The 15,397-nt window shown below is 36.5% G+C and overlaps 1 protein-coding gene across 11 annotated transcripts in view; it reads right to left on the bottom strand.

Moving 5' to 3' along the window:
* The window catches only part of BIRC6 (baculoviral IAP repeat containing 6), a 225,829-nt gene that overhangs the window by 77,701 nt on the left and 132,731 nt on the right, over positions 1–15,397 (bottom strand). For all 11 annotated transcript variants that reach the window (XR_009248332.1, XM_058682986.1, XM_058682989.1 and 8 more), the window contains 8 exons: positions 15,066–15,266; positions 13,213–13,492; positions 11,080–11,336; positions 10,711–10,819; positions 6,343–6,564; positions 4,113–4,896; positions 2,860–3,003; positions 2,017–2,146 (listed from right to left, as the gene is read on the bottom strand). Coding sequence is in view for 10 of the 11 variants with exons in the window: in XM_058682986.1 (XP_058538969.1) it covers positions 2,017–2,146; positions 2,860–3,003; positions 4,113–4,896; positions 6,343–6,564; positions 10,711–10,819; positions 11,080–11,336; positions 13,213–13,492; positions 15,066–15,266 (2,127 nt within the window). In the remaining variant the exon portion in view is untranslated. The remainder of the gene's footprint in view (positions 1–2,016; positions 2,147–2,859; positions 3,004–4,112; positions 4,897–6,342; positions 6,565–10,710; positions 10,820–11,079; positions 11,337–13,212; positions 13,493–15,065; positions 15,267–15,397) is intronic.

Genomic DNA, 15,397 nt, shown 5'->3' with positions numbered 1-15,397 from the left:
ACCTGAATTACTCTACGTGAAGAGAGAAGCAGAGACAAAAAATATGAAAAAATATTTGTAAAAAAATGTCCAAATATGATGGAATCTATACACCCAGATTCAAGAAAGTCAACAAACCCACATCATAAGCAGCAAGAAACCACAAGGCATATAACAATCAAATTGCTTAAAAGCAATGACAGAAATTTGTAAAAGCAAAGATACTGACACATAACTATATTATTTGAAAGCAATGTAGTCAAAAGCTATGGGAAGTGGGTAAAATTATTAATTTTGGATTACTTGTTTTTATACATATTGATAAAATATATATGCACATGTAAATATATCATACCAAGTATGGCTAAAGATCATAAATACACTTTAAAGGACCAAAGCATTTCTAAATACAGGTTAAATTAGCACTTGCAAATTTTCCATGTTTGCTCAGGATGACTCTTTGTCTGACTTTTTACTAGGAGTAGTATTCTTAGAAAGTAATCAATTTATTTTTTAGATTTGTAGGTAATAAAGGTCATTACTCTTAATGACCTAATAAGACATTTTAGAAAACAGTATTCCTTTATAGTGAAGAAAAAGAAAAATATTAAATTTCCAGTTATTTTGTAATATAATGTCTATACTTTCCCATGATCGATAGGAAATAGCAATAACTGAACTTCAGTACTCTTGCCCACTTCTCCTTCTTTCATTTAAATTAATTATTCATTTTTTTCTTCGTCACGCACAAGGAACAATTTCAAGGCTATGATAGAAAAAAAGTCTATAAAATCAAATTTTCGAACAAGTTTAGCTGTAACAAGATATGGCAGACATTTTCAAATAAGAACAAATGTTATTTATACAATTATAATAGTATTTGAACATTTTATTGTTTAACTTATAAAAAGGAAAGAATTATATAGTATTATGTACATACTTGTGTGGCTGCAGTGACTAAAACCAAGAAAGAATCTTTTCTACCTTATTTTCTCATAGCGATCACATCCATTCACATGGTTTAACTTACCATCTATGGATGGTAACAACTCCCAAATCTCTTCAACCCAGTTTTTTTCTAAGCTTAGAAATTACAAAATAAGCTTTGTATTTCCCACTGATACATGGACATCAGCTTTTTTCTGAGATACTCCTAAGTTCCCAGCTGTAGTACTTAGGTACTCCCTTCTAATGCATACAGATAGAAACATACTTACATTTATATTAGAATGCAAACATTATTTAATTTCATTTACGTTTTAAACAGCGTAAGTAAGACCCTAATATTGAGGGGCAGGGTACAGGTCTTGCTTACTCTTACAGCCTGAGGACTTACACATAGAAGGTGCTCAATCAATTCACTCACTGATTTCATTCTCAGGATTTCTGAGAGGCAATCAAACTATCTACAGGCAATCAAACTATCTACAGTTGATCTGCATTCTGTCATCAAAACTGCTTATATTTTAATATAATACAAACCTGTGTTTTAATAACCTGTATACTGTTTAAGGCCATCATCTTAGAATACAGGCAGGAAGCCTAGGGGATAATTTCTCTCTGCTTTCTTCACTATTATAAATAATAAGGTCACCAATCAAGTCTACCTACTTCATTTTCATCTCCTGACCATTCATTTCTTCCTGAGATCTAGTAAATATTTATTATTTAGAATCCTGTTATCCAACCTAATAGCCTGCAAATCACCTATTATAAAAAAGCCCTACGGTTTATTGTGAAAAAATTCCATCAATGGCTTCCCAAGGCTTGTCAACATTTCCAACTGTTCATTCTGCCAATTCTCCACACAACACACACCACAGCAAAAGAACTATGGGTGCTAGAAGGCAGCGCACATACACTTTGTCTCCTTTATCAGCTTCTTTCTCATGCTTGAAAATGTAAAGACATACTGACCTTTCTATTCATGAAATGGTTGCTGAGTGAGTAGATGCAGTAAAATAAAGTTACAAAACATAATAAAAATTTTATATAATGTAACATAAAGAAAAATTTTAATACTTAAATCTGACTTGCCTGACACTCTGTCAAGAACTTCTGATAATGTTGTTGAGACCGGCAAATGAAGTGTACGGAACTTATGGCCTGCTCCGTACATTGGATGTTGGATGACATGGCTTGTAGCATTAATTCTACCTTTATACAGCTGAAAATTCAAAAGAAATCAAGAAGTGATTTTTTGGAAACATGTATCATTACAAAACAATTTCAAAAGTTTTTCTAAAAGAATAAAAAGTGTAAATACACACAAAATATAAAGAGTATATTTTATATATTTTTGAAAGTATGGTACATTTGAAGGGTGCCTAGGTAGCTCAGTCAGTTAAGCATCCAACTTTGGCTCAGGTCATGATCTTGTGGTTCGTAGGTTTGAGCCCCACATCGGGCTCTTGTGCTGACAGCTTGAAGCTTGGAGCCTGCGTTGAATTCTGTGTCTCCCTCTCTCTCCGTCCCTCCCCCACTCATGCTTTCTCTCTCTCTCTCTCTCTCTCCCTCCCTCCCTCCTTCCCTCCCTCCCTCAAAAAGCAGCATTAAATATTTTTTTTTTAATGTGGTACATTTGACATCTGATTTGTTGCTCAACTTTCGTATTAGCACCACTGTACCTAATAATCTGTCACTCTTTCCCCCAACCAAATTATACTTTTAATGGTAGTGTATAATTAGGCTATTTATCACAAGAAGGGTTATCCAAAAAAGACTTGTAAGTCCTATCATTAAGTACCAAGGTTGTTCTAGTTTCAGTTTGCTATTTGAGAAATTAGGATGTAGAGGTAATTGCAGATTCTGATATGAAATTATAAAATATCTTTATACACAGCTAATATTAAGATTTAATTAAACTGTTAAAATACTCACTGGACAGGGAGACTGAAGAAACATTGTCACTTTCTCATCCTCCAGCATCAATTGCAAAAACAATCTACGTATAAACCCTGAAATGTTCCCTGATGTTGGAAGGTTCCCTCTTTGAGGAGACGTTTGAAAAAGTTCACAGAGGACCTGGCAAGTAAAGAGATTTAAAAATTAAGTGCACTATTTATCTGCAGCTGTGTACTTTCAAGAAAAAAAAAAGATTATCCCCAGAGAAAATTTCTGTGGATAAACTACTACTACAGGGTTTTCACATAAATACCTGGTGTAACCAACTTACTTTCAACTTGAGTCAATATCAATGTGCTTACAATGCAATAAAAATTATGAAAAAAGGGTATTAAAAATATCAAACAAAGCCTTAACAAGAAGCTGAGAGATGATAATTAAGCCAGAAAGCAGTAAGACACAAAAGTTTCAGGCTACCCAGAGGTACAAACCAGATTTTCAAATTCTCATATCCATGACCTTGGTTAAAATGGATAATTTAGACATTTCCTTTAATTAGGCATATTAAGCAGATCAAGTTTGGCAATAATTAAATACTTTAGACACTCAAGTATCTTGCTATCCTTCTCAATAAAGTTAAATCATTCAGTATTTCTTGAAAATTATGTTAACTGTCTCTAGATAAAGGTCAAAACAGCTAGAAAGGAGCGGACTCTGGCAAAAATCAACTAGAATCGTCCTTGTAATAATTCTAGCTTTCAAGATTTTTGTCCCCATGGACTTAAAACAATAAAATCATCTCTCATATTTTTAGTGAGATTTGTCAGGAGTCTCCTATCTGAAATCTACCCTAATGTCTGCTTCATTAGAAGCAAACTAAAAGTCATAGCAAGTCAGTTACAACAAAATACAATACTCCACTGCAGATGAGATGACACCTTCAAGTGGTCAATCGTCTTTCAGCAGCCCGTACTGTTCTGGTTTGTCCTCTTTATGGGGGGCAGGGGGAGATGAGTTTAAAAAGAGGAATGTATGATCTATAGCTAGAATCGCTGTGAATTTGCCCATTATCTCATCAAAAGGAATATGTGACAGTTGAGAGGAAGAGGGAAGATATATCAAGACTTTATTTTAATTAGTTTCAATTTAGATCTCTAAATGGACCGTATCCCAATTTTCATTATCACCTATAATACATACCCCTTTCTCAACTAATTTCATTAGTGTTATTTAACATTGTATTAAAATAATAAGATGCCTAAAACTTAAGCCGGTATTTCTAATCTTACCTGGGCCATCAGTTTTTGATTATGAGGGTGGCATGAAATGCACTGCAGGAAGAATGCAACAGTGGCGTTCTCAATAGCTGTCCTCTGTTGAGTAGTCAATCCTGTTGGAGCAGCTGAAGAAAGAGAGGCCGATCTTGCACTAGTCTGTTGTTGTGCACCTAAATTATGTCCTCCAGAAGCGGACCCAGAATGACACAATAAAAACAGAAGTGCTGTCCACAGTGGATTGACCTCAGACCCACCGAGCCAGTCTTTCATAACATGGCTACTGCCAACTTCTGTCAAAAACCTAAGAATGGGAGCAACCAGGTCTGCTGTGATAGGCATCTTATTACATTGTTGTGCAACATGATGCCGCCTGAGCTTGTCCTGGGAAGTATCTATTGACTGAGCAATGCTTTCTGAGTAAGAAATGTGACTGAAGCAGAAAGTAGCCAGACTCCTCACAAGAAGAGAAGGCAAACCTGAGTCCAATAATTGTTTGATAGCTTCTGGAGATTGAGAAGAGGATGCAAGGGTTGCCAAATGTGATTCAGTTAGTGCAAGAGGCGCTTGTGCATTTTTAGAGTCATCTGTTAAGGATGAAGTAAGATCTTGCTTTTTGCTATCATCAGTCATGGACAGTCTGTGGTGACACTGCACTGGAGGAGGGGTAATCCCCATCCAGCCCATGAGCAAAGAAAAATAATTTGGGTGTATATGACACATTGAGCAAAGTAGACTGTCAACAGCTTTCTTCAAAACCATATTGCAGGGAAGAGACATGGACCAATTAAAAAGTAACCTAGGGGAATAAAAGACACCAGGTTAATATTATATATGTATCTTTAGAAAGACCTCATTTTTCCAATAGTAATATTAGAAATCAACATACACTGTATAAAATCATGACAGCTATAAAAGTATATGTTTTATTTGACATAGAATACTGTAAGATTTCATGATGACTGCTTTGATATACATTATTTAGGTATTTAGGCAGATGAAGTTAGATTAGACTTGTAAAACCAGTACAGAAAATCAAGAGATCTGTATTTAAATGTATCTACCGCTCTATGTGTGACCTCAAAAAAGTTACATAAAGAAACACTGGAGTTGTGCCTGGATGGCTCAGTTAAGTGTCCAACTCCTGATTTCAGCTCAGGCCATGATCTCATGGTTCCTGAGTTTCAGCCCAGCATCAGGCTCTGCAGTGACAAGGTGGAACCTGCTTGGGATTCTCTCTCTCCCTCTGCCCCTCCACATTTGCGCAGTCTCTCAAAATAAATAAATAAACTTAAAGAAAGAAAGAAACATTGAAAAATTACACAAAAGAGATGTTCAGATTGAATTTGACATGATTGATGGCTTAAAATTCACGTTTGCAAATCAAAAACTATTATTAAGTTTCATTAATAAGTCGTGGGTTATGCCAATTGAGAAGACCAAATATGAAAATGACGGACTAAAAAGGACAAAAGGCCAGTCTTTTATTAGGTCATGGAACTCCTCAGAAATAAATATAATATTCTGTTATAGACTTAGCAATTACAGGCGCTAAGTTCAGCAAAGCCCTAAGTATGATAAAGAAATGTGGGTAAGTGGAAACTGCCAAAAGAACAATCCTATCAGATAACTAGAAAGTAGTAAAAACAAATAACCATAAAAACTCTCTAAAGTAGTAAGTCTTTCAAAATTTCCAATTATACTTTTACTTAAATAGCTGTACATTAAGGATAAAAATAGCTGTACATTAAGGATAAAAAAACAATCTGGGGGTGCCTGGGTGACTCAGTCGGTTAAGTGTCCCACTCTTGATTTCGGCTCAGGTCATGATCTCACAGTTGTGGGAATGAGCCCCGTGTTGGGCTCCATGCTGGGGATGGAACCTGCTTGAGATTTTCTCTCTTCCTTGTCCCTCCCCCGTTGGCATGTGCACAAGCCCAATAAAAAAGTCTGGTGGGTAAATTTGCAAAAAAGAATAAATACTATGACCTGTAGGAACACATACATTAAACACTTCAATTTTAGGTGGGAGAAAGCAAGCAATGACACTAATATTTCTTCTTAGTGGAGATAAATCTAATTAAATTTGTAAGCACCTAATTTCAAAATTATACATGATTCTATGTAACTACTACTTTCAAAGTATTATTAGTATCCAAACAAGCATATAAAATACCATTTCATCAAGTGAAAACCTGTAACAATCTGCTAATGGAGAAAAAAGGATTTCAAAAATCGTACTTACTCAAAGAGGTCTCGGTCCAGCAGCGCTGGTAAATCGTACTCTACAAGCAGTTCATAACTATGCCACAGAATTGCTGCTACACAGTGCAAATGAGAAGGAGATGGCATGAGAAGACCATACTCTACTGTCGAAGAGTTAGGGCACATGTAGCTCATCCTGCCACTTCTCCTCATAGCAGCCACTCTTGCAGAATCACTGACCCATTTTAACAAGGCCTGAATTCTTAAAAGAAAATGAATTCAAATAACCAATTATACCACAACTGACATTTAATATGGATAAATACCACCATTTCAAGTAAGCACTGTATTTATGAGAGTCATATACTAATGTTCTTGGTACTTTTAATCTAAACTAGGAAGGAAAAGGAACTTATGTAAGCAAAATTGACATAGTAGTTCTACTTCTCCAATAACCTTACTAATCTTAACTGATGAAAATGTTTGAAATAACATATGATAACATATAATTTATGTTATGCAAATAAACATTGGGTAATTACTTAACTCACTTACCAAAAAAACCCTATAAATATCTGGACTTACAGGATACAAAACTTAACAAATTCATGGTCTCCTATAAATTTTCTTTCATCTTATAACAAATCCACACAACCCAGAATAGTAATCTGGGGCTAATTCTTTATTGTGCAGAATCTCATGCAACACAGCATGTCTTACTCCCCTGGCCCCCAACCATTAAATACTACTAGCAGTCACCCACCGCCCTGCACTCTGACAACAGAATATAGCCCCAACATAAGTACTTTTTCTCAAGTGTCACCCTACCCTTAATACCCTGGAGTTGGGGGGAATACTGAGAACAACATTTAAAAAAAATTTTTTTTTAAGTTTATTATTTATTTTGAGAGCGAGCATGAGCAGGGGAGAAGAAGAGAGAATCTGGAGGAGGCTCTACAGAGTCACTGCAGGGGTCTGAACTCACGAAACTGTGAGATCGTGACCTGAGCTGAAATGAATAGTCAGACACTTAACTGACTGAGCCACCCAGGCGCCCAGAGAATAACATCTTTTTTTTTTTTTTTAAACGTTTATTATTTTTGAGAAAGAGCATGAACGGGGGAGGGGCAGAGAGAGAGGGAGACACAGAATCGGAAGCAGGCTCCAGGCTCTGAGCCATCAGCCCAGAGCCCGACGCAGGGCTCGAACTCACGGACCACGAGATGGTGACCTGAGCCGAAGTCGGACGCTCAACCGACTGAGCCACCCAGGCGCCCCATAGAGTAACATCTTTTAAAGCAATATGGCTTTGGAGTTTATAAGATTCTTTGCTTCAGGTTACAAGAAATGGGGGTAGGAAGGTATATAATGCTACTTAAACCCCTTCTCTGCTCTGAACAAGACCCCTTATTTTACTGTTTTTTTTAATATATATTTTTAAAGTTTTTATTTATTTATTTTGAGAGAGGGAGAGAGGGAGGGAAGGGCAGAGAGAGAGGGATAGAAAGAAAGCAGGTCCTGCACTGTGGGCATGAAGCGATGTGGAGCTCAAACTCACGAACCATGAGATCATGACCTGAGATGAAACCAAGAGTCAGATGCTTAACCAACTGAGCCACCCAGTCGCCCCCGGACAAGACCCTTTAAATTTCATATGATCGGAAATAAATATAAGTCAGAAAAAGAGAAAGCAGATGAGGTAATTGGGAAAGAGTAAAATTTTCTCAGTGTGCGGAAGCCAATAATTTTGTTATTATGTCAGTTCTAAAACATTTATGTTTTAAAAAGTATTATGCAGTGAGAACAATTTTATTTAGGGTAATTTTCCTATGACAAAAAAAAACAAAGAACTATTAAAGAATTAAATATTTTAAGAAAGTTGTTCTAGAAAAATATTTAAAATTAATATTTTATGGGGTGGCCTGGGTGTCTAAGTGCGTTAGGCGTCCGACTTCAGCTCAGGTGATGGTCTCACTGTTCGTGGGTTCAAGCCCTACGTCGGGCTCTATGCTAATAGCTCAGAGTCTGGAGCCTGCTTCAGATTGTGTCTCCCTCTCTCTCTCTCTCTGCCTTTGCCCTGCTCGCTCTCTGTCTCTCTCTCAAAATAAATAAGCATTAAAAAAATAAAATTAATTTTTTAATTCTTTCTTACCTCATTAGCCATTATAATTTGAATTTGGCACAATTTATTCTATCAAAAAATATTCCAGGGGCGCCCAAGTGGCTCAGTGAGTTTAGCATCCAACTTCAGCTCAGGTCATGATCTCACAGTACGTGGGTTCGAGCCCCATGTCAGGCTCTGTGCTGACAGCTCAGAGCCTGGAGGCTGCTTCCGATTGTGTCTCCCTCTCTCTGTGCCTCTTCCCCACTAACACTTTGTCTCTCTCTCAAAAAGAAACATCAAAAAAAAATTCCAAAAAATTCCACTCTATTTTTAAACATAATAATCATATTACTTATGTGAAGCAAAAAGCTTTATAGAAAAGAATTCAGCTTATTTAATATCTTGAAGTTACCATGCTGGAGATAAATTTACTTCATTAAATGCCATTTGAACATTCTTCATCGGAGAGTATGAAAGCAACTAGCCTAAAATAAGTTAAAGCTTATTACATTATCAGTGATTAAAGTATCAAAATTTACTAGGCACCTGCCACGCCTGACACTACCCCAAATCCCCAAGTCTGACCTATGTAAATTGTCCCTTGTGAGTGACAGTATTCTGTCTCCCCAATACAAGGCAAAAAGCTGGATTCAATGAACTTGGACACTCTAGTATCTAGCGCAGTGCCATGCACACAGCAACTATTCAGTAAATACCAATAAAATGAGTTAAGTACCCACAAAATTAATGATTTGTTAATAACTTATAAACAAACTAACAAAATATCAAATGATTTTCTTGAATATTAACCAAAATATTAAAGGATAGCATTAACTCAGAAAATAGTAAAGATTAATTGTTTATGGAGTCACACATTGTATAAATGGTATTCTGGTACTGATATATGATATATATAAAACAAGAGAATGACAAATCATCACCCAAAATTTGTCAACAAAAACGTGTCTCAAAAATACTTGGGAAGTTCTTCTCAATGTGGAGGTAGAAGACATCAAAGAAAAGGTACATTAGTAAAACCCATCCAAAATTACCTATATGTAAACCATCACTAAATATTTAGGTGAGATGTTCAAATATTATTTACTTTGTATGACAACATTTCACCTTGCAGTAGGAAGGAGATAGAAGGTAGAGAGCTAATGAAAAGCTGTCAATGAATATTACAAATAATAAGTAATCAAAAAAAACATTACTTTTGTCAAAATAGTCTAGGTGCCTAATATGGACACAATATTCTAATATTCATACACAGGTAGTAAATGCTACCTAAGATTGTATGATTTGACAGCACCACAACTTAACAAAGATCTCCTAACAACATGGTTCACATAAAAACATGTAATATTTTGGGGCGCCTGAGTGGCTCAGTCACTTAAACGTCTGGCTCTTGATTTCGATTCATGTCATGATCTCATCATCTGTGCGACTGAGCCCGGCATTGGGCTCTGTGTTGACAGCGTGGAACCTGCTTGGGATTCTCTCTCTCCCTCTCTCTCTGCCCCTTCCTCACTTGTGCTCTCTCTTGAAGTAAATAAACATTTCAAAACCTGTAATATTTTATTCCATTCCAGTTGTCAAAAGTAATACTGATTACGGGGCGCCTGGGTGGCTCAGTGGGTTAAGCGGCCGACTTCGGCTCAGGTCATGATCTCACGGTCTGTGAGTTCAAGCCCCGCATCGGGCTCTGTGCTGACAGCTCAGAGCCTGGAGCCTGTTTCAGATTCTGTGTCTCCCTCTGTCTCTGACCCTCCCCTGTTCATGCTCTGTCTCTCTCTGTCTCAAAAAAATAAATAAATGTTAAAAAAAAAAAAAAAATTTAAAAATAAAAAAAAAGTAATACTGATTATAATTCTATTTCCATTCAAATTTGCTTAAGATATGTCTAAATACATAAAAATTGATGTTTAATGTTCACAAAAGTTTCTAGAAGTTATATCATGTAAAGCATACAGGTATATGTCCAATATAATCAACAGTCTTGACTTTTACGAAACAACCTAAGGAGAAAGTATTAGAAGTAACGTTCGTTATCACATAACTGTGTGTTAAGTGTGTCCTTAAATAATAAACAGTGATCTCAGTGTCCGTGAGTTCAAGCCCTGCATCGGGCTCTGTGCTGACAGCATGGAGCCTGCTTGGGATTCTCTGTCTCCCTGTCTCTCTGTCTCACCCCCACTCACTCTCTCTCTCTCTCTCAAAATAAATAAATATTAAAAAATTAATTAATTTTAAAAAAGGAAAAAAAGAAACAGAACAAAACAAAAAAACAAGATCAACATATACCTGTCTTTTGTTCCAGGATCCTGAGTTGTTCCAAGCTGGTAAAGAATATCTATCGTAGAATCGGAAGAGAGTCCATTCAGTCTTCCAAAAAGTAAAGGGCTGTTTAGATCTTGCAATAAAGAACCAAAAGAAAGTTTGCTAAATAAGCAAATGGTATAGGAACATTTGCTCAATTTAATTTTAAATTGTTAATTAAAAATTAGGCTTCCATAAATTACAGCAACAACAACAAAAAAACTCCAAGGACATTGAAGCCATAATGGAAATTAATTTCAGAAACAGATTTCATTACAAAGATTAAGTGATTAAGTAACTGTCACTGTTTTGCAGATAGGTAAAAATTAAAATATCAAAGTTAACGGTGGTCACCTGTAGGATCACTGCCTGATGCTGCACAGTTTCTCAGGAGAATGTCTATGAGCTTCAGGCCAATCCTTGTGGACTGCAGTCCTATCTTTACAAGCACAACCTCAATGTTGGGTGAGTGCATCCCACAGTACGGGGACATCAGTAAGGCAGCACAAGTCTGCAGCAGATTAGCAGTAGGTGCAGCCGCACTTGCCATCATTCCTTCCAGATCACTTATGTGAGTAAGGCAATGATGCAATAACCGTAACCAGCCGATACTGAAAAAGACAACACAAAGCAGCTTACGTGGTAAATTCAAGTAGCTCAGATTATTTCTGGGGTAAAACAAAATTGAAAAATCAGCATGTTGTGTCTCATAAATAACACAAATCTTCGTTTAAAAAATGTTAGAACATGAAGAAGGACTTAAATACAGTTAAGTTTCCTCCATAGTGTAACAAATAAAAATACTTAACCACTAACAGCATTTAGGAACTACTTGCCTTTTGTTCAACCAGTCAAAAAACGTTTTTGTATTTTTTTAAAATAGGCTCCACGTGCAATGTGGAGCTTGAATTCATGACCCTAAGATCAAGGGTCACATGCTCTCCTGACTGAACCGGCCAGGTGCCCAGTCAGAAAATGTTTTTTTTTATATATACACATATATGTTTAAATATAAAATGCATAGGATTATAGCCTTGTGAAACTATAAAGTTTTGGCAGCTTGAGAATAAAAAAACCCAAATTTTCTCATCAGGCAAAACTTTCAATAGAACCAGTGTATAACATTTTCAACTATCAAAATATACCAGATAAATGTGAATTAAAGGACATATTTAGGTCTTTGTTTATTTGGTCAATTTGTATGGCTCAAATCTAACCTTTCCACTCACTGCCATTTAGGAATTATCATACAAGACTAGGTCTCTGTCTATATGGTCAATTTGTATGGCTCAGATGTATCCTGGTGACAGGCATGTGGAAATTCATATATTAGACTCTGATCCAAAGAACAGAAATCCATACCCACAGATACTACACAATGTACATACCTCAAGAATTAAACACACATAAATTTCAATTTTAACCAGCCTCCAAGTTCTGGTTCTAAAGAATCATTATCTCTATTACATCTAATAAAATTACAGTGCTGTATAAACTACCTATGGAACAAAGGACTTCCTAAGCCCTAAAACAGAAACCATAGAATAAATAATTTCATAAAAAGCTCAGAAAGCTTTTTTTAAGAATCAGACATAAGGGGTGCCTGGGTGGCTCAGCTGGTTGAGTATCTGACTTTAGCTTAGGTCATGATCTCACGGTTCATGAACTCAAGCCCCACATGAGCTCCCTGCTGTCACTGTGGAGTCTGCTTCAGATCCTCTGTCCCCATCTCTCTCTGCCCCTTCCCTGCTCACACATGCTCACACTCTCTCTCAAAAATAAATAAAACATTGGGAATGCAAGCTGGTGCAGCCACTCTGGAAAACAGTATGGAGGTTCCTCAAAAAACTAAAAATAGAACTACCCTACGACCCAGCAATTGCACTACTAAGCATTTATCCAAGGGATACAGGTGTGCTGTTTCGAAAGGACACATGCACCCCAACATTTATAGCAGCACTATCAACAATAGCCAAAGTATGGAAGGAGCCCAAATGTCCATTGATGGATGAATGGATAAAGGTGTGGTGTATATATATATATATACAATGGAGTATTACTCGGCAATCAAAATGAGTGAAATCTTGCCATTTGCAACTACATGGATGGAACTGGAGGGTATTATGCTAAGTGAAATTAGAGAAAGACAAAAATCACATGACTTCACTCCTATGAGGACTTTGTAAGAGACAAACAGATGAACATAAGGGAAGGGAAACAAAAATAATATAAGAACAGGGAGGGGGACAAAACAGAAGAGACTCATAAATATGGAGAACAAACTGAGGGTTACTGGAGGGGTTGTGGGAGGGGGGATGGGCTAAATGGGTAAGGGGTACTAAGGAATCTACTCTTGAAATCACTGTTGCACTATATGCTAACTAATTTGGATGTAAATTTAAAAAAATAAAAAATAATATTAAAAAGTAAAAATAAGTAAATAAATAAATAAATCATTAAAAAAAAAGAATGAGAAATAAAACATACCTTGTTTTGGATACCTGATCTTCAGATGGAAGAAAGGGATTATTAACTGTTGCCGAAGAAGTGGTACCAAAAGCAGTGAGGCCCAGTAATTTAATTTGTGACAGGCCTAATGTGCTGGCATCTCGGGGGCGATGAAGTCTAAGGCAGACAGCAGAAGCTACTTCAGCTTTTACCAGCTGAATTTTTATGTAGGTGAGGCCGCTGGTGACGACAGGAGTGGACAAAGGGAGCATGTTTACCCCATCTGCACTCACTTCAACGGACACAGAGGACGGGCAGGCTGGAGGAAGAGAAGAGTGAAAACTTATTAAAGAAAATGTGAACTGGACTTCATGGTTTAGCAGAAATCCCAGTAAAAGAGTAGCTTTCAGTTATATTATGAACTTGCAAACAGATAATTTATATGCCACGTCATACTTTGTCATTGACTTTCACCAGGACTGATTTTGGAGCTATTTTCCAACATAAGATATGAGATCTACAATATAACAAAAATAGTATTTTAAAAATTGTAACATTCCCCTAAATAAAAATAACTGAAGATATGTAATCCACATTTACATAACTTGAGTCTCTGCAAGAAAAAAACTGCCAAATTGGCAATTACTCTATTATTTCTATTACTCAGAATTATCACTCACAATGTGAGACATTTGATTAATATGTTACGGCTTAGGGTTGTAAGTAATTTGGAAAAGAATAATATACCAAAAACAAAGTGCTTTGGGGCACCTGGGTGGCTCAGTTGGTTAAGTTTAAGACTTCATCTCAGGTCATGATCTCACGGTTCGTGTGTTCAAGCCCCAGATGAGGCTCTGTGTTGACAGCTCAGAACTTGGAGCCTGTTTCCGATTCTGTGTCTCCTTCCCTCTCTGACCCTCCCCCGCCCATACTCTGTCTCTCTCTCTCTCTCTAAAAATAAACAAACATTTAAAAATCACTATTTTTTTTTTATTATTATTAGAGCAAGAGCATGTGAGTGGGGAGAGGGGCAGACGGAGAGAATCCCAAGCAGGCTCTATCCTTGGCACAGAGCCCAACGTGGGGCTCAATCCCAGGACACTGGGATCACGACCCGATCCGAAATCAAGAGTTGGTTACTCAACCAACTGAGCCACCCAGGCGCCCCAAAATCACTATGCTTATACTGAAAGAATCTGGGATCAAAAATGCAAAATAGTATTTCAGATTCCTTTATGAATACTTGGAAGAGTTCTTTTTCCTCTTAATGTAAAACTTGTTTCCTAAAAACTCTTTTCAATTATTTACACCTTGCAAAGTGAAAACAAAATATATTCAATGAAAAAGCACCAAATGAATGATACTCAATATAGTACAAATTTAAAAAATCACACTCAAATATTAAAAATATTAAATATTATAGTCAAGTTATTAAAATAAAAAATTGTGTACATGTAATTATCTTACAATGGGGGGGGAGGGAACAACACATAAATCCAAGCTAATTTCCCACTGCAGGACTGGCACTGAGGATGGGGCTAGAGAAAGTATGCCTGCTATCTATAGGTGTGTAAACTAACTCATTTCAAGTTAATGCTATAGCTTAATAAATTTGGGGAGAAAGGCAAGGAAAAATTATATATAACTGAAACAGGTTGGTTTGGATTTCATGAAACATTCTATTTGTTTAAGGGGAATAGCTATGTCAATTCATTTCATGGGAAATGATTTGGTTGGTAATGTTGAATATTACACAAAAAACTTCAAAATTAAGCAATCTGGGCATCATACCTAAATGTATCACTGTTTACTAAATATTTTCTCTCATTTTTAAGTGTTCCTACATTACAGTTTATTTTCATACATGTTTCTTTACAAAAAAAACTACTCACTCGCAAGAGATGCAAGGTGAGGCTGGATATGTATCTCTTTAAGAAGCACTGCTGCAGGAAGATGAATGGTGAGGTCACACCAAGCCTCCTCCGGCAGGAAGATGTAGGACCACGCAGCAGAGCGAGCCCTCCTGTGAGGAGGCGTGGCCTGTAAAAGCACCTCAGCTGGTTGGGCAGTTGGACTGCTAGATGTAATTGTACCTACAGAAGATATTATAAAAATCATAAAAATTCTGTAAAAGAACCCAAATAAACTATCAAGAACTATCTAATCACTGAACCAGAAAAAATAGCTAAAATCATAAACATTTGATGCTACAAACATATTTATT

Source organism: Neofelis nebulosa, chromosome 9, assembly GCF_028018385.1.
Source record: "Neofelis nebulosa isolate mNeoNeb1 chromosome 9, mNeoNeb1.pri, whole genome shotgun sequence".
NCBI lineage: Eukaryota > Metazoa > Chordata > Mammalia > Carnivora > Felidae > Neofelis > Neofelis nebulosa.
This window is presented reverse-complemented; position numbering and strand designations above follow the sequence as displayed.